This window comes from Lissotriton vulgaris, chromosome 2_1 (genome assembly GCF_964263255.1).
Source record: "Lissotriton vulgaris chromosome 2_1, aLisVul1.2, whole genome shotgun sequence".
Lineage (NCBI taxonomy): Eukaryota > Metazoa > Chordata > Amphibia > Caudata > Salamandridae > Lissotriton > Lissotriton vulgaris.
Window position 1 is genome coordinate 33308250 of NC_141687.1, and position 27031 is coordinate 33335280.

At 57.8% G+C, this 27031-nt stretch overlaps 1 protein-coding gene across 9 annotated transcripts in view; it reads right to left on the reverse strand.

The window, feature by feature from the left end:
- PTPRN (protein tyrosine phosphatase receptor type N) overlaps window positions 1-27031 on the reverse strand; it is a 377719-nt gene that overhangs the window by 175815 nt on the left and 174873 nt on the right. For 2 of the 9 annotated variants that reach the window (XM_086954390.1, XM_086954387.1), the window contains exons 6-7: window positions 19569-19986; window positions 10664-10798 (exon numbers count right to left, since the gene is read on the reverse strand). In XM_086954390.1, the coding sequence (XP_086810516.1) occupies window positions 10664-10798; window positions 19569-19986 (553 nt within the window). The remainder of the gene's footprint in view (window positions 1-10663; window positions 10799-19568; window positions 19987-27031) is intronic. The other 7 variants (XM_086954392.1, XM_086954389.1, XM_086954391.1 and 4 more) reach the window with 4 other exon arrangements.

The window sequence follows — 27031 nt, forward strand, 5'->3', positions numbered from 1 at the left end:
ACCCATGCCAGAGATGGAAGAGGCTGCTTCTGACACCCATGCCGGAGATGCAAGAGGCTGCTTCTGACACCCCTGCCAGAGATGCAAGAGACTGCTTCTGACACCCATGCCGGAGATGCAAGAGGCTGCTTCTGCCAAGAGGCTGCTTCTGACACCCATGCCAGAGATGCAAGAGACTGCTTCTGACACCCATGCCGCAGATGCAAGAGGCTGCTTCTGCCAAGAGGCTGCTTCTGACACCCATGCCAGAGGGAAGAGGCTGCTTCTGACACCCATGCCGGAGATGCAAGAGGCTGCTTCTGCCAAGAGGCTGCTTCTGACACCCATGCCGGAGATGCAAGAGGCTGCTTCTGACACCCATGCCAGAGATGCAAGAGGCTGCTTCTGACACCCATGCCGGAGATGCAAGAGGCTGCTTCTGAGACCCATGCCAGAGATGCAAGAGGCTGCTTCTGACACCCATGCCGGAGATGCAAGAGGCTGCTTCTGACGCCCATGCCGGAGATGCAAGAGGCTGCTTCTGACACCCATGCCAGAGATGCAAGAGGCTGCTTCTGACACCCATGCCAGAGATGCAAGAGGCTGCTTCTGCCAAGAGGCTGCTTCTGACACCCATGCCAGAGATGAAAGAGGCTGCTTCTGACACCCATGCCGGAGATGCAAGAGGCTGCTTCTGACACCCATGCCGGAGATGCAAGAGGCTGCTTCTGACACCCATGCCAGAGATGCAAGAGGCTGCTTCTGACACCCATGCCAGAGAGGCAAGAGGCTGCTTCTGACACCCATGCCAGAGAGGCAAGAGGCTGATTCTGACACCCATGCCAGAGAGGGAAGAGGCTGATTCTGACACCCATGCCAGAGAGGGAAGTGGCTGCTTCTGACACTCATGCCAGAGATGCAAGAGGCTGCTTCTGACACCCATGCCAGAGATGGAAGAGGCTGCTTCTGACACCCATGCCAGAGATGGAAGAGGCTGCTTCTGACACCCATGCCAGAGAGGCAAGAGGCTGCTTCTGACACCCATGCCAGAGATGTAAGAGGCTGCTTCTGACACCCATGCCGGAGATGGAAGAGGCTGCTTCTGACACCCATGCCAGAGAGGCAAGAGGCTGCTTCTGACACCCATGCCAGAGAGGCAAGAGGCTGCTTCTGACACCCATGCCAGAGATGGAAGAGGCTGCTTCTGACACCCATGCCAGAGAGGCAAGAGGCTGCTTCTGACACCCATGCCTGAAATGCAAGAGGCTGCTTCTGACACCCATGCCAGAGAGGGAAGAGGCTGCTTCTGACACCCATGCCGGAGATGCAAGAGGCTGCTTCTGACACCCATGCCAGAGAGGCAAGAGGCTGCTTCTGACACCCATGCCAGAGAGGCAAGAGGCTGCTTCTGACACCCATGCCGGAGATGCAAGAGGCTGCTTCTGACACCCATGCCGGAGATGCAAGAGGCTGCTTCTGACACCCATGCCTGAGATGCAAGAGGCTGCTTCTGACACCCATGCCGGAGATGCAAGAGGCTGCTTCTGACACCCATGCCGGAGATGCAAGAGGCTGCTTCTGACACCCATGCCAGAGATGCAAGTGGCTGCTTCTGCCAAGAGGCTGCTTCTGACACCCATGCCAGAGGCAAGAGGCTGCTTCTGACACCCATGCCAGAGGCAAGAGGCTGCTTCTGACACCCATGCTGGAGATGCAAGAGGCTGCTTCTGACACCCATGCCAGAGATGCATGAGACTGCTTCTGACACCCATGCCGGAGATGCAAGAGACTGCTTCTGACACCCATGCCAGAGGCAAGAGGCTGCTTCAGACACCCATGCCAGAGATGCAAGAGGCTGCTTCTGACACCCATGCCGGAGATGCAAGAGGCTGCTTCTGACACCCATGCCGGAGATGCAAGAGGCTGCTTCTGCCAAGAGGCTGCTTCTGACACCCATGCCAGAGATGCAAGAGGCTGCTTCTGACACCCATGCCAGAGATGCAAGAGGCTGCTTCTGACACCCATGCCAGAGGCAAGAGGCTGCTTCAGACACCCATGCCAGAGATGCAAGAGGCTGCTTCTGACACCCATGCCGGAGATGCAAGAGGCTGCTTCTGACACCCATGCCGGAGATGCAAGAGGCTGCTTCTGCCAAGAGGCTGCTTCTGACACCCATGCCAGAGATGCAAGAGGCTGCTTCTGACACCCATGCCAGAGATGCAAGAGGCTGCTTCTGACACCCATGCCGGAGATGCAAGAGGCTGCTTCTGACACCCATGCCAGAGATGCAAGAGGCTGCTTCTGACACCCATGCCGGAGATGCAAGAGGCTGCTTCTGACACCCATGCCAGAGATGCAAGAGGCTGCTTCTGACACCCATGCCAGAGAGGCAAGAGGCTGCTTCTGACACCCATGCCAGAGAGGCAAGAGGCTGCTTCTGACACCCATGCCAGAGAGGGAAGAGGCTGATTCTGACACCCATGCCAGAGAGGGAAGAGGCTGCTTCTGACACCCATGACGGAGATGCAAGAGGCTGCTTCTGACACCCATGCCAGAGATGCAAGAGGCTGCTTCTGACACCCATGCCGGAGATGCAAGAGGCTGCTTCTGCCAAGAGGCTGCTTCTGACACCCATGCCGGAGATGCAAGAGGCTGCTTCTGACACCCATGCCAGAGATGCAAGAGGCTGCTTCTGACACCCATGCCAGAGATGCAAGAGGCTGCTTCTGACACCCATGCCGGAGATGCAAGAGACTGCTTCTGACACCCATGCCGGAGATGCAAGAGGCAGCTTCTGACACCCATGCCAGAGATGCAAGAGGCTGCTTCTGACACCCATGCCGGAGATGCAAGAGGCTGCTTCTGACACCCATGCCAGAGATGCAAGAGGCTGCTTCTGACACCCATGCCGGAGATGCAAGAGGCTGCTTCTGCCAAGAGGCTGCTTCTGACACCCATGCCGGAGATGCAAGAGGCTGCTTCTGACACCCATGCCGGAGATGCAAGAGGCTGCTTCTGACACCCATGCCGGAGATGCAAGAGGCTGCTTCTGACACCCAGGCCAGAGATGCAAGAGGTTGCTTCTGACACCCATGCCAGAGAGGCAAGAGGCTGCTACTGACACCCATGCCAGAGATGCAAGAGGCTGCTTCTGGCACCCATGCCGGAGATGCAAGAGGCTGCTTCTGACACCCATGCTGGAGATGCAAGAGGCTGCTTCTGACACCCATGCCAGAGAGGCAAGAGGCTGCTACTGACACCCATGCCAGAGATGCAAGAGGCTGCTTCTGACACCCATGCCGGAGATGGAAGAGGCTGCTTCTGTCACCCATGCCGGAGATGAAAGAGGCTGCTTCTGACACCCATGCCAGAGATGGAAGAGGCTGCTTCTGACACCCATGCCAGAGATGCAAGAGGCTGCTTCTGACACCCATGCCAGAGAGGCAAGAGGCTGCTTCTGACACCCATGCCTGAGATGCAAGAGGCTGCTTCTGACACACATGCCAGAGATGCAAGAGGCTGCTTCTGACACCCATGCCAGAGAGGCAAGAGGCTGCTTCTGACACCCATGCCTGAGATGCAAGAGGCTGCTTCTGACACCCATGCCAGGGATGCAAGAGGCTGCTTCTGACACCCATGCCGGAGAGGCAAGAGGCTGCTTCTGACACCCATGCCAGAGATGCAAGAGGCTGCTTCTGACACCCATGCCAGAGAGGCAAGAGGCTGCTTCTGACACCCATGCCAGAGATGCAAGAGGCTGCTTCTGACACCCATGCCAGAGAGGCAAGAGGCTGCTTCTGACACCCATGCCAGAGAGGCAAGAGGCTGCTTCTGACACCCATGCCAGAGAGGCAAGAGGCTCCTTCTGACACCCATGCCAGAGAGGCAAGAGGCTGCTTCTGACACCCATGCCGGAGATGCAAGAGGCTGCTTCTGACACCCATGCCGGAGATGCAAGAGGCTGCTTCTGACCCCCATGCCGGAGATGCAAGAGGCTGCTTCTGACACCCATGCCGGAGATGCAAGAGGCTGCTTCTGACACCCATGCCAAAGATGCAAGTGGCTGCTTCTGCCAAGAGGCTGCTTCTGACACCCATGCCAGAGGCAAGAGGCTGCTTCTGACACCCATGCCAGAGGCAAGAGGCTGCTTCTGACACCCATGCTGGAGATGCAAGAGGCTGCTTCTGACACCCATGCCAGAGGCAAGAGGCTGCTTCAGACACCCATGCCAGAGATGCAAGAGGCTGCTTCTGACACCCATGCCGGAGATGCAAGAGGCTGCTTCTGACACCCATGCCGGAGATGCAAGAGGCTGCTTCTGCCAAGAGGCTGCTTCTGACACCCATGCCAGAGATGCAAGAGGCTGCTTCTGACACCCATGCCAGAGATGCAAGAGGCTGCTTCTGACACCCATGCCAGAGATGCAAGAGGCTGCTTCTGACACCCATGCCGGAGATGCAAGAGGCTGCTTCTGACACCCATGCCAGAGATGCAAGAGGCTGCTTCTGACACCCATGCCGGAGATGCAAGAGGCTGCTTCTGCCAAGAGGCTGCTTCTGACACCCATGCCGGAGATGCAAGAGGCTGCTTCTGACACCCATGCCAGAGATGCAAGAGGCTGCTTCTGACACCCATGCCAGAGATGCAAGAGGCTGCTTCTGACACCCATGCCGGAGATGCAAGAGACTGCTTCTGACACCCATGCCGGAGATGCAAGAGGCAGCTTCTGACACCCATGCCAGAGATGCAAGAGGCTGCTTCTGACACCCATGCCGGAGATGCAAGAGGCTGCTTCTGACACCCAGGCCAGAGATGCAAGAGGTTGCTTCTGACACCCATGCCAGAGGCAAGAGGCTGCTTCTGACACCCATGCCAGAGATGCAAGAGGCCGCTTCTGACACCCAGGCCAGAGATGCAAGAGGTTGCTTCTGACACCCATGCCAGAGGCAAGAGGCTGCTTCTGACACCCATGCCAGAGATGCAAGAGGCTGCTTCTGACACCCATGCCGGAGATGCAAGAGGCTGCTTCTGACACCCACGCCTGAGATGCAAGAGGCTGCTTCTGACACCCATGCCTGAGATGCAAGAGGCTGCTTCTGACACCCATGCCGGAGATGCAAGAGGCTGCTTCTGCCAAGAGGCTGCTTCTGACACCCATGCCAGAGGCAAGAGGCTGCTTCTGACACCCATGCCAGAGGCAAGAGGCTGCTACTGACACCCATGCCAGAGATGCAAGAGGCTGCTTCTGACACCCATGCCAGAGATGCAAGAGGCTGCTTCTGACACCCATGCCAGAGATGCAAGAGGCTGCTTCTGACACCCAGGCCAGAGATGCAAGAGACTGCTTCTGACACCCAGGCCATAGATGCTAGAGGCTGCTTCTGACACCCAGGCGAGAGATGCAAGAGACTGCTTCTGACACCCATGCCGCAGATGCAAGAGGCTGCTTCTGCCAAGAGGCTGCTTCTGACACCCATGCCGGAGATGAAGGAGGCTGCTTCTGACTCCCATGCCAGAGATGCAAGAGGCTGCTTCTGACACCCATGCCGGAGAAGCAAGAGGCTGCTACTGACACCCATGCCAGAGATGGAAGAGGCTGCTTCTGACACCCATGCCGGAGATGCAAGAGGCTGCTTCTGACACCCCTGCCAGAGATGCAAGAGACTGCTTCTGACACCCATGCCGGAGATGCAAGAGGCTGCTTCTGCCAAGAGGCTGCTTCTGACACCCATGCCAGAGATGCAAGAGACTGCTTCTGACACCCATGCCGCAGATGCAAGAGGCTGCTTCTGCCAAGAGGCTGCTTCTGACACCCATGCCAGAGGGAAGAGGCTGCTACTGACTCCCATGCCAGAGATGCAAGAGGCTGCTTCTGACACCCATGCCGGAGATGCAAGAGGCTGCTTCTGACACCCATGCCAGAGATGCAAGAGACTGCTTCTGACACCCATGCCGGAGATGCAAGAGGCTGCTTCCTACACCCATGCCGGAGATGCAAGAGGCTGCTTCTGACACCCATGCCAGAGGCAAGAGGCAGCTTCTGACACCCATGCCAGAGATGAAAGAGGCTGCTTCTGACACCCATGCCAGAGATGAAAGAGGCTGCTTCTGACACCCATGCCGGAGATGCAAGAGGCTGCTTCCTACACCCATGCCGGAGATGCAAGAGGCTGCTTCCTACACCCATGCCAGAGATGCAAGAGGCTGCTTCCTACACCCATGCCGGAGATGCAAGAGGCTGCTTCTGACACCCATGCCGGAGATGCAAGAGGCTGCTTCTGACACCCATGCCAGAGGCAAGAGGCAGCTTCTGACACCCATGCCAGAGATGAAAGAGGCTGCTTCTGACACCCATGCCAGAGATGGAAGAGGCTGCTTCTGACACCCATGCCAGAGATGCAAGAGGCTGCTTCTGACACCCATGCCAGAGAGGCAAGAGGCTGCTTCTGACACCCATGCCAGAGAGGCAAGAGGCTGCTTCTGACACCCATGCCAGAGATGCAAGAGGCTGCTTCTGACACCCATGCCAGAGAGGCAAGAGGCTGCTTCTGACACCCATGCCAGAGATGCAAGAGGCTGCTTCTGACACCCATGCCAGAGATGCAAGAGGCTGCTTCTGACACCCATGCAAGAGATGGAAGAGGCTGCTTCTGACACCCATGCCAGAGAGGCAAGAGGCTGCTTCTGACACCCATGCCAGAGATGCAAGAGGCTGCTTCTGACACCCATGCCAGAGAGGCAAGAGGCTGCTTCTGACACCCATGCCTGAAATGCAAGAGGCTGCTTCTGACACCCATGCCAGAGATGCAAGAGGCTGCTTCTGACACCCATGCCAGAGAGGGAAGAGGCTGCTTCTGACACCCATGCCGGAGATGCAAGAGGCTGCTTCTGACACCCATGCCAGAGAGGCAAGAGGCTGCTTCTGACACCCATGCCAGAGAGGCAAGAGGCTGCTTCTGACACCCAGGCCAGAGAGGCAAGAGGCTGCTTCTGACACCCATGCCGGAGATGCAAGAGGCTGCTTCTGCCAAGAGGCTGCTTCTGACACCCATGCCGGAGATGCAAGAGGCTGCTTCTGACACCCATGCCAGAGATGCAAGAGGCTGCTTCTGACACCCATGCCGGAGATGCAAGAGGCTGCTTCTGAGACCCATGCCAGAGATGCAAGAGGCTGCTTCTGACACCCATGCCGGAGATGCAAGAGGCTGCTTCTGACGCCCATGCCGGAGATGCAAGAGGCTGCTTCTGACACCCATGCCAGAGATGCAAGAGGCTGCTTCTGACACCCATGCCAGAGATGCAAGAGGCTGCTTCTGCCAAGAGGCTGCTTCTGACACCCATGCCAGAGATGAAAGAGGCTGCTTCTGACACCCATGCCGGAGATGCAAGAGGCTGCTTCTGACACCCATGCCGGAGATGCAAGAGGCTGCTTCTGACACCCATGCCAGAGATGCAAGAGGCTGCTTCTGACACCCATGCCAGAGAGGCAAGAGGCTGCTTCTGACACCCATGCCAGAGAGGCAAGAGGCTGCTTCTGACACCCATGCCAGAGAGGGAAGAGGCTGATTCTGACACCCATGCCAGAGAGGGAAGTGGCTGCTTCTGACACCCATGCCAGAGATGCAAGAGGCTGCTTCTGACACCCATGCCAGAGATGGAAGAGGCTGCTTCTGACACCCATGCCAGAGATGGAAGAGGCTGCTTCTGACACCCATGCCAGAGAGGCAAGAGGCTGCTTCTGACACCCATGCCAGAGATGTAAGAGGCTGCTTCTGACACCCATGCCGGAGATGGAAGAGGCTGCTTCTGACACCCATGCCAGAGAGGCAAGAGGCTGCTTCTGACACCCATGCCAGAGAGGCAAGAGGCTGCTTCTGACACCCATGCCAGAGATGGAAGAGGCTGCTTCTGACACCCATGCCAGAGAGGCAAGAGGCTGCTTCTGACACCCATGCCTGAAATGCAAGAGGCTGCTTCTGACACCCATGCCAGAGAGGGAAGAGGCTGCTTCTGACACCCATGCCGGAGATGCAAGAGGCTGCTTCTGACACCCATGCCAGAGAGGCAAGAGGCTGCTTCTGACACCCATGCCAGAGAGGCAAGAGGCTGCTTCTGACACCCATGCCGGAGATGCAAGAGGCTGCTTCTGACACCCATGCCGGAGATGCAAGAGGCTGCTTCTGACACCCATGCCTGAGATGCAAGAGGCTGCTTCTGACACCCATGCCGGAGATGCAAGAGGCTGCTTCTGACACCCATGCCAGAGATGCAAGTGGCTGCTTCTGCCAAGAGGCTGCTTCTGACACCCATGCCAGAGGCAAGAGGCTGCTTCTGACACCCATGCCAGAGGCAAGAGGCTGCTTCTGACACCCATGCTGGAGATGCAAGAGGCTGCTTCTGACACCCATGCCAGAGATGCATGAGACTGCTTCTGACACCCATGCCGGAGATGCAAGAGACTGCTTCTGACACCCATGCCAGAGGCAAGAGGCTGCTTCAGACACCCATGCCAGAGATGCAAGAGGCTGCTTCTGACACCCATGCCGGAGATGCAAGAGGCTGCTTCTGACACCCATGCCGGAGATGCAAGAGGCTGCTTCTGCCAAGAGGCTGCTTCTGACACCCATGCCAGAGATGCAAGAGGCTGCTTCTGACACCCATGCCAGAGATGCAAGAGGCTGCTTCTGACACCCATGCCGGAGATGCAAGAGGCTGCTTCTGACACCCATGCCAGAGATGCAAGAGGCTGCTTCTGACACCCATGCCGGAGATGCAAGAGGCTGCTTCTGCCAAGAGGCTGCTTCTGACACCCATGCCGGAGATGCAAGAGGCTGCTTCTGACACCCATGCCAGAGATGCAAGAGGCTGCTTCTGACACCCATGCCAGAGATGCAAGAGGCTGCTTCTGACACCCATGCCGGAGATGCAAGAGACTGCTTCTGACACCCATGCCGGAGATGCAAGAGGCAGCTTCTGACACCCATGCCAGAGATGCAAGAGACTGCTTCTGACACCCATGCCGGAGATGCAAGAGGCTGCTTCTGCCAAGAGGCTGCTTCTGACACCCATGCCGGAGATGCAAGAGGCTGCTTCTGACACCCATGCCAGAGATGCAAGAGGCTGCTTCTGACACCCATGCCGGAGATGCAAGAGGCTGCTTCTGCCAAGAGGCTGCTTCTGACACCCATGCCGGAGATGCAAGAGGCTGCTTCTGACACCCATGCCGGAGATGCAAGAGGCTGCTTCTGACACCCATGCCGGAGATGCAAGAGGCTGCTTCTGAGACCCATGCCAGAGATGCAAGAGGCTGCTTCTGACACCCATGCCGGAGATGCAAGAGGCTGCTTCTGACGCCCATGCCGGAGATGCAAGAGGCTGCTTCTGACACCCATGCCGGAGATGCAAGAGGCTGCTTCTGACACCCATGCCGGAGATGCAAGAGGCCGCTTCTCACACCCATGCCGGAGATGCAAGAGGCTGCTTCTGACACCCATGCTGGAGTTGCAAGAGGCTGCTTCTGACACCCATGACAGAGATGCAAGAGACTGCTTCTGACACCCATGCCGGAGATGCAAGAGGCTGCTTCTGACACCCATGCCGGAGATGCAAGAAACTGCTTCTGACACCCATGCCAGAGATGGAAGAGGCTGCTTCTGCCACCCATGCCAGAGATGCAAGAGGCTGCTTCTGACACCCATGCCAGAGGCAAGAGGCTGCTACTGACACCCATGCCGGAGATGCAAGAGGCTGTTTCTGACACCCATGCCGGAGATGCAAGAGGCTGCTTCTGACACCCATGCCAGAGATGGAAGAGGCTGCTTCTGACACCCATGCCGGAGATGCAAGAGGCTGCTTCTGACGCCCATGCCAGAGATGCAAGAGGCTGCTTCTGACACCCATGCCAGAGATGCAAGAGGCTGCTTCTGACGCCCATGCCAGAGATTCAAGAGGCTGCTTCTGACACCCATGCCGGAGATGCAAGAGGCTGCTTCTGACACCCATGCCAGAGATGGAAGAGGCTGCTTCTGACACCCATGCCGGAGATGCAAGAGGCTGCTTCTGACACCCATGCCGGAGATGCAAGAGGCTGCTTCTGACGACCATGCCAGAGATGCAAGAGGCTGCTTCTGACACCCATGCCGGAGATGCAAGAGGCTGCTTCTGACACCCATGCCAGAGATGCAAGAGGCTGCTTCTGACACCCATGCCAGAGATGCAAGAGGCTGCTTCTGACACCCATGCCGGAGATGCAAGAGGCTGCTTCTGACACCCATGCCGGAGATGCAAGAGGCTGCTTCTGACGCCCATGCCAGAGATGCAAGAGGCTGCTTCTGACACCCATGCCGGAGATGCAAGAGGCTGCTTCTGACACCCATGCCGGAGATGCAAGAGGCTGCTTCTGACACCCATGCCAGAGATGCAAGAGGCTGCTTCTGACACCCATGCTGGAGATGCAAGAGGCTGCTTCTGACACCCATGCCGGAGATGCAAGAGGCTGCTTCTGCCAAGAGGCTGCTTCTGACACCCATGCCAGAGATGCAAGAGGCTGCTTCTGACACCCATGCCGGAGATGCAAGAGGCTGCTTCTGACACCCATGCCAGAGATGCAAGAGGCTGCTTCTGACACCCATGCCAGCGATGCAAGAGGCTGCTTTTGACACCCATGCCGGAGCAGCGGACTCACCCAGATTCCGGATCCCCCCGGACTGCAGCAGCTGCACCAGAGCCGAGAGCCTGTCCATCTGCTGCTCACTCAGGTCACGCAGATCGACGCCATAGTCAGCGAGCACTGACGCTAGCTTCTGGACAGCTGCATCTGCTGGAAGACAAGACAAGGTGTGAGGTGCCTCAAACCTGCGAGGTGTACCAAGGATTACAACCTCAAAGCTGATCTGTGGTAAAGGCTGAGATATGAGATTAACGCTGAGGCAAGTGAGGGTCTGAAGCCATCCTATCCACCCCAAAGAGCGCACCGACTCTCCCAGTATCCCTTGGAAAGCCGCCTCCTTGATGACAGTACTGCAGGGATATAGCATGTTACCCATTTCCTGCCATGCACTTTTTTTGCTGCGCTCATCAGTGAAATAAACGTTCACTTCTTCAACACACTGAAGGTGGCCCAGCCAAGGTGCCTTGAAGCCGTGAGCGCCATCCCTGGTACGCTTCCCAAGTGAGCTGTTGTCATGAGATGCAATGGATTACCAGTCACACATGTATCCAGGGGAGACATTGGAAGAACCGGTCGGTGCTGCCAATGTTGTCATTTCCTTACCGCCTCAGAAGGATTGTCTGATGTAAACTGATCAACGGACAGTGGCCTAGCAAGGGCACCATTACTGCAATGCAAGCACGAAAACTGAGCCCGCCATACCCTGGCTAGATAGTGAAAAACTGACACTAAATGGAGTGCAGTGGAGCCTCACACCCGCCCCCCTGTGCCGCTGCACCTGCTGCACCTCTGCCAGCTACACCCCTGTCCACTGAGGAGCTGCAGGGGGAGGAGAACCTGCAACAGCGGATCTCACCGCCATGAAGGTCCTTCAGTTCGCAATCTGCACCGAACAGCTCCGAACTGAACTGAATTCCAGGGCCTGATGTGTGAGACTCCATTCAGTGACCACAAGAGCAGAGGGTCTGACAAGCGTGGCATGCTGGGACCAGCAAGTCCAGAAAAAACAAACCGGATGTGGAGGCATGCTCCTTTACAGACACAGCAGCTCCCTCTCACAGCCGCTGCATGCACAGCCGCTAACTCTCACAGCCATTGCAAGCACAGCAGCTCCCTCTTACAACCATTGCATGCACAGCCGCTAACTCTCACAGCCATTGCAAGCACAGCAGCTCCCTCTCACAGCTGTTGCATGCACAGCAGCTCCCTCTCACAACCATTGCATGCACAGCAGCTCCCTCTCACAGCCGTTGCATGCACAGCAACTCCCTCTCACAGCCGTTGCATGCACAGCAGCTCCCTCTCACAGCCGTTGCATGCACAGTAGCTCCCTCTCACAGCCGTTTCATGCACAGCAGCTCCATCTCACAGCCATTGCATGTACAGCAGCTCCCTCTCACAGCCGTTGCATGCACAGCCGCTCCCTCTCACAGCCATTGCATGCACAGCCGCTCCCTTTCGCAGCCATTGCATGCACAGCAGCTCCCTCTCACAGCCGTTGCATGCAAAGCAGCTCCCTCTCACAGCCATTGCATGAATAGCAGCTCCCTCTCACAGCCATTGCATGCACAGCAGCTCCCTCTCACAGCCGTTGCATGCACAGCAGCTCCCTCTCACAGCCATTGCATGCACAGCAGCTCCCTCTCGCAGCCATTGCACGCACAGCAGCTCCCTCTCGCAGCCATTGCACGCACAGCAGCTCCCTCTCGCAGCCATTGCACGCACAGCAGCTCCCTCTCACAGCCATTGCACGCACAGCAGCTCCCTCTCACAGCCATTGCACGCACAGCAGCTCCCTCTCACAGCCATTGCACGCACAGCAGCTCCCTCTCACAGCCATTGCACGCACAGCAGCTCCCTCTCACAGCCATTGCATGCACAGCAGCTCCGTCTCACAGCCATTGCATGAACAGCAGCTCCATCTCACAGCTGTTGCATGCACAGCAGCTCCCTCTCACAGCCGTTGCAAGCACAGCAGCTCCCTCTCACAGCCGTTGCAAGCACAGCAGCTCCCTCTCACAGCTGTTGCATGCTCAGCAGCTACCTCTCACAGCCGTTGCATGCACAGCAGCTCCCTCTTACAACCATTGCATGCACAGCAGCTACCTCTTACAGCCGTTGCAAGCACAGCAGCCCCCTCTCACAGCTGTTGCATGCACAGCAGCTCCCTCTCACAGCCTTTGCATGCACAGCAGCTCCCACTCACAGCCATTGCATGCACAGCCACTCCCTCTCACAGCCGTTGCATGCACAGCAGCTCCCTCTCACAGCCATTTCATGCACAGCAGCTCCCTCTCACAGCCATTGCATGCACAGCAGCTCCCTCTCACAGCCTTTGCATGCACAGCAGCTCCCTCTCACAGCCATTGCATGCACAGCCGCTCCCTCTCACAGCCATTGCATGCACAGCAGCTCCCTCTCACAGCCATTTCATGCACAGCAGCTCCCTTTCAAGCCATTGCACGCACAGCAGCTCCCTCTCGCAGCCATTGCATGCACAGCAGCTCCCTCTCACAGCCATTGCACGCACAGCAGCTCCCTCTCACAGCCATTGCACGCACAGCAGCTCCCTCTCACAGCCATTGCATGCACAGCAGCTCCGTCTCACAGCCATTGCATGAACAGCAGCTCCATCTCACAGCCATTGCACGCACAGCAGCTCCCTCTCACAGCCATTGCACGCACAGCAGCTCCCTCTCACAGCCATTGCACGCACAGCAGCTCCCTCTCACAGCCATTGCATGCACAGCAGCTCCGTCTCACAGCCATTGCATGAACAGCAGCTCCATCTCACAGCCGTTGCACGCATAGCAGCTCCCTCTCACAGCCATTGCACGCACAGCAGCTCCCTCTCACAGCCATTGCACGCACAGCAGCTCCCTCTCACAGCCATTGCATGCACAGCAGCTCCGTCTCACAGCCATTGCACGCACAGCAGCTCCCTCTCACAGCCGTTGCACGCACAGCAGCTCCCTCTCACAACCATTGCACGCACAGCAGCTCCCTCTCACAGCCATTGCACGCACAGCAGCTCCCTCTCACAGCCATTGCATGCACAGCAGCTCCGTCTCACAGCCATTGCATGAACAGCAGCTCCATCTCACAGCTGTTGCATGCACAGCAGCTCCCTCTCACAGCCGTTGCAAGCACAGCAGCTCCCTCTCACAGCCGTTGCAAGCACAGCAGCTCCCTCTCACAGCTGTTGCATGCTCAGCAGCTACCTCTCCCAGCCGTTGCATGCACAGCAGCTCCCTCTCACAACCATTGCATGCACAGCAGCTACCTCTCACAGCCGTTGCAAGCACAGCAGCTCCCTCTCACAGCTGTTGCATGCACAGCAGCTCCCTCTCACAGACTTTGCATGCACAGCAGCTCCCACTCACAGCCATTGCATGCACAGCCACTCCCTCTCACAGCCGTTGCATGCACAGCAGCTCCCTCTCACAGCCATTTCATGCACAGCAGCTCCCTATCACAGCCATTGCATGCACAGCAGCTCCCTCTCACAGCCTTTGCATGCACAGCAGCTCCCTCTCACAGCCATTGCATGCACAGCCGCTCCCTCTCACAGCCGTTGCATGCACAGCCGCTCCCTCTCACAGCCATTTCATGCACAGCAGCTCCCTTTCACAGCCATTGCATGCACAGCAGCTCCCTCTCACAGCCATTGCATGCACAGCAGCTCCCTCTCACTGCCGTTGCATGCACAGCAGCTCCCTCTCACAGCCATTGCATGCACAGCCGCTCCCTCTCACAGCCGTTGCATGCACAGCAGCTCCCTCTCAAAGTCATTGCATGCACAGCCGCTCCCTCTCACAGCCGTTGCACGCACAGCAGCTCCCTCTCACAACCGTTGCATGCACTGATGTCTACCAGACTCTGAGGTGCTTACAGCCTGTGTCCAGCGAGCTCACCAATCATGTGTTGGCATCTAGGACTGTGTTGTGACGTAATATGTGATATCATGGGCATTGAGCCGTGATAGAGGAGAGCTTCTACCTCCATCATAATTCATCACAATACACACAAAGTTTGTGATTTCAGACCAAAATCTTCACATTACTTTAGATTTCTTGATGCATTACTTTCAGAACATATTTTTAAAACATTTTTTAAATGGCTTCATCAAGCCCTGTCCCACTTTTAATTTTTTTGTTTTGATCCAACTGTGCTGCAATTCTTAACCTTTATTGTGAGAAATTCTTAGTTGCAGTGATTTACACTTTTAAAACCCGTTTCTGTTTAAGAGTATTTAAAGTACCAATATATTGATACACCCCGGTGTCTGGTGGTTTTTAGGTGTAGGATACCAGAGAATTAAAAAAGGATATTTCCCTAAAGAGCAAGTGGGTGACCGTATGTCCAGGACACTTTCGTCTTTCCGGGATTGGAAATTAGCAAGGATTTGTCTGTTTGGACACACGAAGTATCAGTTCTAAGGCATAGAAATAAGCCCTGAAGAAGCCTGTGTGGGCGAAACGCGTAGGCTGTGGATTACATGAAAAACCAATAAAGGCATTTTGAATACTACGCCATCTGTGTTGGAGATTCGTCACTCCTGTTATCTACTGTTAATTTGTGTACTGCATCTGAAGCATTCATCTCATAGTACACGAACTTCACCGAAAAGGCTGGGTGCCTCTCCATTGTGTGTAAAAGTTCTGGTATATCATTGAGACTAACATAGGTGGCTGGTCTCAGGAGGTGGGCAATAGTGAGTAAGTATATCTAGAACCAAAGACCGGTTTTCTCTATAACTGAAAGGCAGTGCGGCAACAAACCCTGCCACCAGGTTCTGTGTTGTATCCATGGATTGAAGGTGTTCTGAGGTATAGAGGAGGATGGAAGGATTAGTGGATGATTGAAGGTGCTCCAAGGTATAGAGGAGGATGGAAGGTGTAGTGGAGGATAGAAGGTGCTCTGAGGTATAGAGGAGGATGGAAGGAGTAGTGGAGGATTGAAGGTGCTCTGAGGTATTGAGGAGGATGGAAGGTGTAGTTGTGGATTGAAGGTGCTCTGAGGTATAGAGGAGGATGGAAGGAGTAGTGGAGGATTGAAGGTGCTCTGAGGTATTGAGGAGGATGGAAGGTGTAGTGGAGGATAGAAGGTGCTCTGGGGTATAGAGGAGGATGGAAGGTGTAGTGGAGGATAGAAGGTGCTCTGGGGTATAGAGGAGGATGGAAGGAGTAGTGGTGGATTGAAGGTGCTCTGAGGTATAGAGGAGGATGGAAGGAGTAGTGGAGGATAGAAGGTGCTCTGGGGTATAGAGGAGGATGGAAGGAGTAGTGGTGGATTGAAGGTGCTCTGAGGTATAGAGGAGGATGGAAGGTGTAGTGGAGGATAGAAGGTGCTCTGGGGTATAGAGAAGGATGGAAGGAGTAGTGGTGGATTGAAGGTGCTCTGAGGTATAGAGGAGGATGGAAGGAGTAGTGGAGGATTGAAGGTGCTCTGAGGTATAGAGAAGAATGGTAGGTGTAGTGGAGGATAGAAGGTGAAAGGTGTTGTGAGGTATACAGGAGGATAGACGGGGCACTGGGGTATTGAGGACAATGGTAGGACTTCTTTTTTAGGATTACAACAATGTAATAGTGGACCAACGCATCAAGCAGGACATACTCTGGATATGATTATATCTAATTTTCCCGGTATAAAATGTAATGCTCCTAGCCAACATCCCTGGACTGACCATTTTGTGCTTGCGTTCTCCATGCAAATGAATGACCCATGTCTCACTCCCTGTATCCATATCCAACCTAAACGTAGACAGTGGCATAAAGTTAATGTTGCTAATTTTGCACCTAAATACTCCCCATCTTTAATTGATGGTTCAGATGATATTGATATTGCTCTTTTGAATTGGGAGCATGCCGTTGATGCTGCAGTACAGCATACTGCCCCGCTAAAAACTTTTAAACCTAGACTTGCCAGAAAACAGGAGGTCTGGTATTCAGAGGAATTACGTAATCTTAAACGCCTGGCTAGAAAGTCGGAAAAAACATGGAGAAAATCTGCCAGGGAGGAAGATAAAAACCATTATAGAATCAACCTCAACATCTATCACAAAGCCTTAAGGCTAGCACGGAAAAACCATATTACTGCTCAGCTAGATGCTGCTGGTAATGATTCTAAAGTTTTATATCAAATTGTCAACACGTTCATAAAACCAACAGCTTGTGAAAGTGCTGACATGGCTTCACAACCCCTGTGTGACAGTATTTCCTGTTTTTTCTCAGAGAAAATTGAGGCTATTTATGATAAAATAAAAGCACTAGGTCCTGACTTAACTAGCCTAGACAGGACCCCCATCCTGACAACTTCTACTAATACTTATGCCTTTAACGAATTCCCTGAAATATCACTGCTGGAAGTTCAGAGACTATTTTCTGATATTAAAAGCGGAAGTCCGGCAGACTTACTTCCAGCCAGACTTATGGGTCCGCTGGGGAGTTTACTAGGTCCTGATGTGCAGAGACTGGTAAACCTATCACTGGCATCTGGAGTGGTCCCATTGGCCTGGAAAAAAGCCCTAGTTAGACCTATTAGGAAGAACACATCTATTCCTTGGTCTAACATGTCCAACTTGAGGCCTATTTCCCTTCTACCTTTCCTAGGGAAAATCATCGAAAAGCACACCAATAAACACCTATCTACCTACCTAGAACATTCTGGTAGTCTCGATCCCTCGCAGTCAGGTTTCAGACCTAAATTTAGTACTGAAACAGCTTTAATGTCGGTAACTGACGATCTACGGTTGTACCAGGACAAAGGCTATTCTGTTGTCCTGGTGTTACTGGATCTATCGGCCTGGTTCGATACGATTTCCCATACCATCTTGATCGAACGACTGTCTGCGAGTGGAATCGGCGGAAGGGCACTGGATTGGATCAGAAGCTTTCTCTCCAATCGCACCCAATCTGTCACCATGGGTGATTTTAAATCGGAGGAAGTTAGCATTTCCAAGGGGGTTCCACAGGGCTCTTGTTTGAGCCCTACGCTATTTAACACCTATGTGGCCCCCTTGGCAGATGTTACTAGAGCTTTTGGTTTCTGTCCAGTGTCCTACGCGGACGATACGCAACTGCTCTTCCCTTTTAAAACTCTCACCTCGGATATTTTACAATCTTTTTCCGATGGGATGAAGGCAGTTGCAAGGTGGATGTCATCCAACTTTTTACAATGCAATGTTGGAAAGACAGAGGTGATGCTCTTTGGTGAAGCCAGGATTCAATGGTCCCCTGAATGGTGGCCCTCTGAATTGGGGCCGGTCCCTGTGCCAAAAACTATGGTCAAGAACTTGGGTGTCAGACTTGAACCAGAGCTAACCATGAAGCAAAATGTTAACATCACTGTAGGAGCATGCTTTCATGTGATTGGTCTCCTTCGTAAAATCTTTCCTTTCCTCCCTGATTCTCATAGGAAAACTCTGGTCCAGGCTCTGATCATTAGTCGGCTTGACTACTGTAACGGCCTTCTGGCAGGTGCAAACGAGGAGGTTTTGGACCGTTTGCAGGTGGTGCAAAACACGGCAGCTAGGCTGGTGTTAAATGCACCCCCTAGATCCCCCTCCAGACCGTTACTTCATGAGCTTCACTGGTTGCCAATACGTCAACGAGTGAAGTTTAAAACATGTTGTACGATACACAAGGGCCTCAACCAATTGGGACCCGAGTATTTGGCGAACAAATTTATTCCTTATGTTCCCATCCGTGCCCTTAGATCTAGTGACCAATTGCTACTAAATGTTCCCAAGATCACGAAAACCAGGTTGGGTGGAAGAGCATTATCTGTTGTGGGTCCCAAATTGTGGAACTCACTTCCGTTGTCACTAAGGCAATGTAATGACCACTGTCAATTTAGAAAACATTTAAAAACGTTTCTGTTTGGTTCATTTTAAAGTGTTCCTTGTTTACAGCACTCTCAACTTTGCGCTCCCTTTTCTGTTTTGCACTGGCAGCTACAGCGCGGAGATACTCCCTTGGGAGTTTATTCATAGCGCTTTATAAGCCCATAAATAAATAAATAAATAAATGGTAGGGGATCAGAGGCATAGCAGAGGATGGAAGGTACTCAAAGGCACAGAGGAGCATGGTAGGTGCTCAGAGGTAGAGCAGAGCATGGACGGTGCTCTAAGATGGGAGGCTCTCAGAGGTGCAGAAGAGGATGATAGTTGCTAAGAGGTAAACAGAAGGAGAGTAATGTGGCAATCATTTTGCTAATGTGTATCGCACAACTAGAGGTGGGTTTGAAATATAGGGTATATTTTTCCAGAAGCCATTGTTATTGTTTATTTGCCATTAGTTGATTTATACTTTTGGGCCAGGTTAAGGGAACATCTCTTCAGGCCGTGTGTCTGGTAACTTCAAGGGACAGTGGAGGATCAGAAGTGTACTCAGGATGGGGGCTGATTCACAAAGGTATATAGAGGAGGGTGCTAGGTGCTCAGACACGGGGGGCTCCTAGGTGCTAAGACCTGTACTGAGAGGGGCAGGAGGTGCTCAGAAGTATCTATGGGAGAATGGCTTGTGCTCAGAGGTATGGAGGGGCAGTTTACACAGAAGTATACTCAGGATGGTAAATGATTCTCAAAGTTATATAGAGGCGGGTGCTAGGTGCTCAGACATGTGGGGGGCTGGTAGGTGCTAAGACCTGTACTGAGAGGGGTGGCAGGTGCTCAGAGGCGTTTAGAGAAGAATGGTAGGTGCTAAGAGGTATGTGGAGGAGAATGGTAGGGTTATCTCAGAGGTATGTAGAGGCTACTGGTTGATGCTCAGAGGAGTGTAGGGACAGTAGGTGGTCAGAGGGATACTGACAAGAGTAGTTACAACTCAGAGGTGTGTATAGGACAACGGCAGGTGCTCAGATAAGTAGAGGGATGGTAAGTGCTCTTATGTGGTTCAAGCTGGTAAAAACTGAAAGTTACCTGTCTCTGGTCCAACAGACCTCATGTCCAGGCCTGGCTGCTGCTCTCTCTCTCCCATGTAGTCAAGGCCGTTGTCATCGTACGCCTCTGGGAAATCCATGGGTCGGTCGCTGTTGTCATAGTCGCGGGGCTCTTTCATGGGCACTGGCTGCGCCCTGCTTGCAGAGGTGCTCCCTCTCTCAGGCTTCTCTCGGGGCAGGTACAATGGTGCCAGGTCCTGAGGAATGGAACTAGGCTGACCCCGCTGCTTCATGTATGAGGAGAGAGCACTGGTCCATGCTGAGGCCTTGAACGGTGGGGATCCTCCTCTGGTGAAAGGGGGGGCAGCCTCAACCCTCTGTTCAGGTGGAATCCCCACGGAGAGGGAACTGAATTTCAGGGGACCCGAGTGCCCCGAATCCACCTGAAAATTCAGCTGCTACCAGAAGAAAATACAAAGAGCGATGTCAAGGAAGTTGCAAGATTTAAAGCATTGCATCAGTGAGTACAGACTCATAAACAACATAAGTTAACTCTCCCTGAGTCTTCTGGCACCCACAGTGGAAATGTACCATTTTACAGGACAAAAAGAAGCCAAGACCTGGAACGAACTCCCCCTTCACCTCCGACGGAGCCCGACACTGCACCAGTCCAGGAAGGACCTCAAGACCTGGCTCTTCGAAGGACCCTCGCCGAGCTGCCCACACACCACCCCCAGCTCCCTGAGACCCTCGCCGAGCTGCCCACACACCACCCCCAGCTCCCTGAGACCCTCGCCGAGCTGCCCACACACCACCCCCAGCTCCCTGAGACCCTCGCCGAGCTGCCCACACACCACCCCCAGCTCCTTGAGACCCTCACCCAGCTGCCCACACCACCCACAGCACCTTGAGACCCTCGCCGAGCTGCCCCACACCACCCCAGCACCCTGAGACCCTCACCGAGCTGCCCACACACCACCCCCAGCTCCCTGAGACCCTCGCCGAGCTGCCCACACACCACCCCCAGCTCCCTGAGACCCTCGCCGAGCTGCCCACACACCACCCCCAGCTCCTTGAGACCCTCACCCAGCTGCCCACACCACCCACAGCACCTTGAGACCCTCGCCGAGCTGCCCCACACCACCCCAGCACCCTGAGACCCTCACCGAGCTGCCCACACCACCCCCAGCGCCTTGAGACCCTCGCCGAGCTGCCCACACCACCCCCAGCGCCTTGAGATCCTCACCGAGCTGCCCACACCACCCCCAGCGCCTTGAGACCCTCGCCGAGCTGCCCCACACCACCCCAGCACCCTGAGACCCTCACCGAGCTGCCCAGACCACCCCAGCACCTTGAGACCCTCGCCGAGCTGCCCAGACCACCCCCAGCACCTTGAGACCCTCGCCGAGCTGCCCCACACCACCCCCAGCGCCTTGAGACCCTCACCGAGCTGCCCACACCACCCCAGCACCCTGAGACCCTCACTGAGTTGCCCACACACCACCCCCAGCTCCCTGAGACCCTCGCAGAGCTGCCGACACACCACCCCAGCACCCTGAGACCCTCACTGAGCTGCCCAGACCACCCCCAGCACCTTGAGACCCTCGCCGAGCTGCAGACACACCACCCCCAGCACCCTGAGACCCTCACCGCGCTGCAGACACACCACCCCCAGCGCCCTGAGACCCTCACCGAGCTGCCCACACACCACCCCCAGCTCCTTGAGACCCTCACCGAGCTGCCCACACACCACCCCCAGCGCCTTGAGACCCTCACTGAGCTGCCCACACACCACCCCAGCTCCCTGAGACCCTCACCGAGCTGCCCACACACCACCCCAGCACCCTGAGACCCTCACCGAGCTGCCCACAAACCACCCCAGCACCCTGAGACCCTCACCGAGCTGCCCACACACCACCCCCAGCGCCTTGAGACCCTCACCGAGCTGCCCACACACCACCCCAGCTCCCTGAGACCCTCACCGAGCTGCCCACACACCACCCCAGCACCCTGAGACCCTCACCGAGCTGCCCACACACCACACCAGCACCCTGAGACCCTCACCGAGCTGCCCACACCACCCCAGCACCCTGAGACCCTCACTGAGCTGCCCAGACCGCCCCCAGCTCCTTGAGACCCTCACCAAGCTGCCCACACACCACCCCAGCACCCTGAGACCCTCACCGAGCTGCAGACACACCACCCCAGCACCCTGAGACCCTCACCGCGCTGCAGACACACCACCCCCAGCGCCCTGAGACCCTCACCGAGCTGCCCACACACCACCCCCAGCTCCTTGAGACCCTCACCGAGCTGCCCACACACCACCCCCAGCTCCCTGAGACCCTCACCGAGCTGCCCACTCACCACCCCAGCTCCTTGAGACCCTCACCGAGCTGCCCACACACCACCCCAGCACCCTGAGACCCTCACCGAGCTGCCCACACACCACCCCAGCACCCTGAGACCCTCACGGAGCTGCCCACACACCACCCCCAGCTCCCTGAGACCCTCGCCGAGCTGCCCACACACCACCCCCAGCGCCTTGAGACCCTCGCCGAGCTGCCCACACACCACCCCAGCACCCTGAGACCCTCACCGAGCTGCCCACACACCACCCCCAGCTCCCTGAGACCCTCACCGAGCTGCCCACACACCACCCCCAGCTCCCTGAGACCCTCGCCGAGCTGCCCACACACCACCCCAGCACCCTGAGACCCTCACCGAGCTGCCGACACACCACCCCAGCACCCTGAGACCCTCACCGAGCTGCCCACACACCACCCCCAGCTCCTTGAGACCCTCGCCGAGCTGCCCACACCACCCCCAGCGCCTTGAGACCCTCACCGAGCTGCCCACACCACCCCCAGCGCCTTGAGACCCTCGCCGAGCTGCCCACACCACCCCCAGCGCCTTGAGACCCTCACCGAGCTGCCCACACCACCCCCAGCGCCTTGAGACCCTCGCCGAGCTGCCCCACACCAACCCAGCACCCTGAGACCCTCACCGAGCTGCCCAGACCACCCCAGCACCTTGAGACCCTCGCCGAGCTGCCCAGACCACCCCCAGCACCTTGAGACCCTCGCCGAGCTGCCCCACACCACCCCAGCGCCTTGAGACCCTCACCGAGCTGCCCACACCACCCCAGCACCCTGAGACCCTCACTGAGTTGCCCACACACCACCCCCAGCTCCCTGAGACCCTCGCAGAGCTGCCGACACACCACCCCAGCACCCTGAGACCCTCACTGAGCTGCCCAGACCACCCCCAGCACCTTGAGACCCTCGCCGAGCTGCAGACACACCACCCCCAGCACCCTGAGACCCTCACCGCGCTGCAGACACACCACCCCCAGCGCCCTGAGACCCTCACCGAGCTGCCCACACACCACCCCCAGCTCCTTGAGACCCTCACCGAGCTGCCCACACACCACCCCCAGCGCCTTGAGACCCTCACTGAGCTGCCCACACACCACCCCAGCTCCCTGAGACCCTCACCGAGCTGCCCACACACCACCCCAGCACCCTGAGACCCTCACCGAGCTGCCCACACACCACCCCAGCACCCTGAGACCCTCACCGAGCTGCCCACAAACCACCCCAGCACCCTGAGACCCTCACCGAGCTGCCCACACACCACCCCCAGCGCCTTGAGACCCTCACCGAGCTGCCCACACACCACCCCAGCTCCCTGAGACCCTCACCGAGCTGCCCACACACCACCCCAGCACCCTGAGACCCTCACCGAGCTGCCCACACACCACCCCAGCACCCTGAGACCCTCACCGAGCTGCCCACACCACCCCAGCACCCTGAGACCCTCACTGAGCTGCCCAGACCGCCCCCAGCTCCTTGAGACCCTCACCAAGCTGCCCACACACCACCCCAGCACCCTGAGACCCTCACCGAGCTGCAGACACACCACCCCAGCACCCTGAGACCCTCACCGCGCTGCAGACACACCACCCCCAGCGCCCTGAGACCCTCACCGAGCTGCCCACACACCACCCCCAGCTCCTTGAGACCCTCACCGAGCTGCCCACACACCACCCCCAGCTCCCTGACACCCTCACCGAGCTGCCCACTCACCACCCCAGCTCCTTGAGACCCTCACCGAGCTGCCCACACACCACCCCAGCACCCTGAGACCCTCACCGAGCTGCCCACACACCACCCCAGCACCCTGAGACCCTCACCGAGCTGCCCACACACCACCCCCAGCTCCCTGAGACCCTCGCCGAGCTGCCCACACACCACCCCCAGCGCCTTGAGACCCTCGCCGAGCTGCCCACACACCACCCCAGCACCCTGAGACCCTCACCGAGCTGCCCACACACCACCCCCAGCTCCCTGAGACCCTCGCCGAGCTGCCCACACACCACCCCAGCACCCTGAGACCCTCACCGAGCTGCCGACACACCACCCCAGCACCCTGAGACCCTCACCGAGCTGCCCACACACCACCCCCAGCTCCTTGAGACCCTCGCAGAGCTGCCCACACCACCCCAGCACCTTGAGACCCTCACCGAGCTGCCCAGACCACCCCCAGCTCCTTGAGACACTCACCGAGCTGCCCACACACCACCCCAGCGCCTTGAGACCCTCACTGAGCTGCCCCACACCACCCCCAGTGCCTTGAGACCTTCACCGAGCTGCCCAGACCACCCCCAGCACCTTGAGACCCTCGCCGAGCTGCCCCACACCACCCCCAGCGCCTTGAGACCCCCACCGAGCTGCCCAGACCACCCAGCTCCTTGAGCCCCTCACCGAGCTGCCCACACCACCCCCAGCTCCTTGAGACCCTCGCCGAGCTGCCCACACACCACCCCCAGCTCCTTGAGACCCTCGCAGAGCTGCCCACATACCACCCCCAGCTCCTTGAGACACTCACCGGGCTGCCCACACACCACCCCCAGCACCTTGAGACCCTCGCAGAGCTGCCCACACCACCCCCAGCTCCCTGAGACCCTCGCCGAGCTGCCCACACACCACCCCCAGCTCCTTGAGACCCTCGCCGAGCTGCCCACACACCACCCCCAGCTCCTTGAGACCCTCGCAGAGCTGCCCACACCGACCCCAGCTCCTTGAGACCCTCGCCGAGCTGCCCACAGACCACCCCAGCTCCTTGAGACCCTCACCGAGCTGCCGACACACCACCCCCAGCTCCCTGAGACCCTCGCCGAGCTGCCCAGACCACCCCCAGCGCCTTGAGACCCTCGCCGAGCTGCCCACACACCACCCCCAGGGCCTTGAGACCCTCACCGAGCTGCCCACACACCACCCCAGCTCCTTGAGACCCTCACCGAGCTGCCCACACACCACCCCAGCACCTTGAGACCCTCGCAGAGCTGCCCACACACCACCCCCAGGGCCTTGAGACCCTCACCGAGCTGCCCAGACCACCCCCAGCACCTTGAGACCCTCGCCGAGCTGCCCACACACCACCCCCAGCTCCTTGAGACCCTCGCAGAGCTGCCCACATACCACCCCCAGCTCCTTGAGACACTCACCGGGCTGCCCACACACCACCCCCAGCACCTTGAGACCCTCGCAGAGCTGCCCACACCACCCCCAGCTCCCTGAGACCCTCGCCGAGCTGCCCACACACCACCCCCAGCTCCTTGAGACCCTCGCCGAGCTGCCCACACACCACCCCCAGCTCCTTGAGACCCTCGCAGAGCTGCCCACACCGACCCCAGCTCCTTGAGACCCTCGCCGAGCTGCCCACAGACCACCCCAGCTCCTTGAGACCCTCACCGAGCTGCCGGCACACCACCCCCAGCTCCCTGAGACCCTCGCCGAGCTGCCCAGACCACCCCCAGCGCCTTGAGACCCTCGCCGAGCTGCCCACACACCACCCCCAGGGCCTTGAGACCCTCACCGAGCTGCCCACACACCACCCCAGCTCCTTGAGACCCTCACCGAGCTGCCCACACACCACCCCCAGCACCTTGAGACCCTCGCAGAGCTGCCCACACACCACCCCCAGGGCCTTGAGACCCTCACCGAGCTGCCCAGACCACCCCCAGCACCTTGAGACCCTCGCCGAGCTGCCCACACACCACCCCAGCTCCCTGAGACCCTCGCCGAGCTGCCCAGACCACCCCAGCACCTTGAGACCCTCGCCGAGCTGCCCTGACCACCCCCAGCACCTTGAGACCCTCGCCGAGCTGCCCACACACCACCCCAGCTCCTTGAGACCCTCACCGAGCTGCCCACACACCACTCCCAGCGACTTGAGACCCTCACCGAGCTGCCCACACACCACCCCCAGCTCCTTGAGACCCTCGCAGAGCTGCCCACACCACCCCAGCACCTTGAGACCCTCACCGAGCTGCCCAGACCACCCCCAGCTCCTTGAGACACTCACCGAGCTGCCCACACACCACCCCAGCGCCTTGAGACCCTCACCGAGCTGCCCCACACCACCCCCAGCGCCTTGAGACCCTCACCGAGCTGCCCAGACCACCCCCAGCACCTTGAGACCCTCGCCGAGCTGCCCCACACCACCCCCAGCGCCTTGAGACCCTCACCGAGCTGCCCAGACCACCCAGCTCCTTGAGCCCCTCACCGAGCTGCCCACACCACCCCCAGCTCCTTGAGACCCTCGCCGAGCTGCCCACACACCACCCCCAGCTCCTTGAGACCCTCGCAGAGCTGCCCACATACCACCCCCAGCTCCTTGAGACACTCACCGGGCTGCCCACACACCACCCCCAGCACCTTGAGACCCTCGCAGAGCTGCCCACACCACCCCCAGCTCCCTGAGACCCTCGCCGAGCTGCCCACACACCACCCCCAGCTCCTTGAGACCCTCGCCGAGCTGCCCACACACCACCCCCAGCTCCTTGAGACCCTCGCAGAGCTGCCCACACCGACCCCAGCTCCTTGAGACCCTCGCCGAGCTGCCCAGACCACCCCCAGCACCTTGAGACCCTCGCCGAGCTGCCCACACACCACCCCAGCTCCCTGAGACCCTCACCGAGCTGCCCACACACCACCCCAGCACCCTGAGACCCTCACCGAGCTGCCCACACACCACCCCAGCACCTTGAGACCCTCGCCGAGCTGCCCACACACCACCCCAGCTCCTTGAGACCCTCACCGAGCTGCCCACACACCACTCCCAGCGACTTGAGACCCTCACCGAGCTGCCCACACACCACCCCCAGCGCCTTGAGACCCTCACCGAGCTGCCCACACACCACCCCCAGGGCCTTGAGACCCTCACCGAGCTGCCCAGACCACCCCCAGCACCTTGAGACCCTCGCCGAGCTGCCCACACACCACCCCAGCTCCCTGAGACCCTCACCGAGCTGCCCACACACCACCCCAGCACCCTGAGACCCTCACCGAGCTGCCCACACACCACCCCAGCACCTTGAGACCCTCGCCGAGCTGCCCACACACCACCCCAGCTCCTTGAGACCCTCACCGAGCTGCCCACACACCACTCCCAGCGACTTGAGACCCTCACCGAGCTGCCCACACACCACCCCCAGCG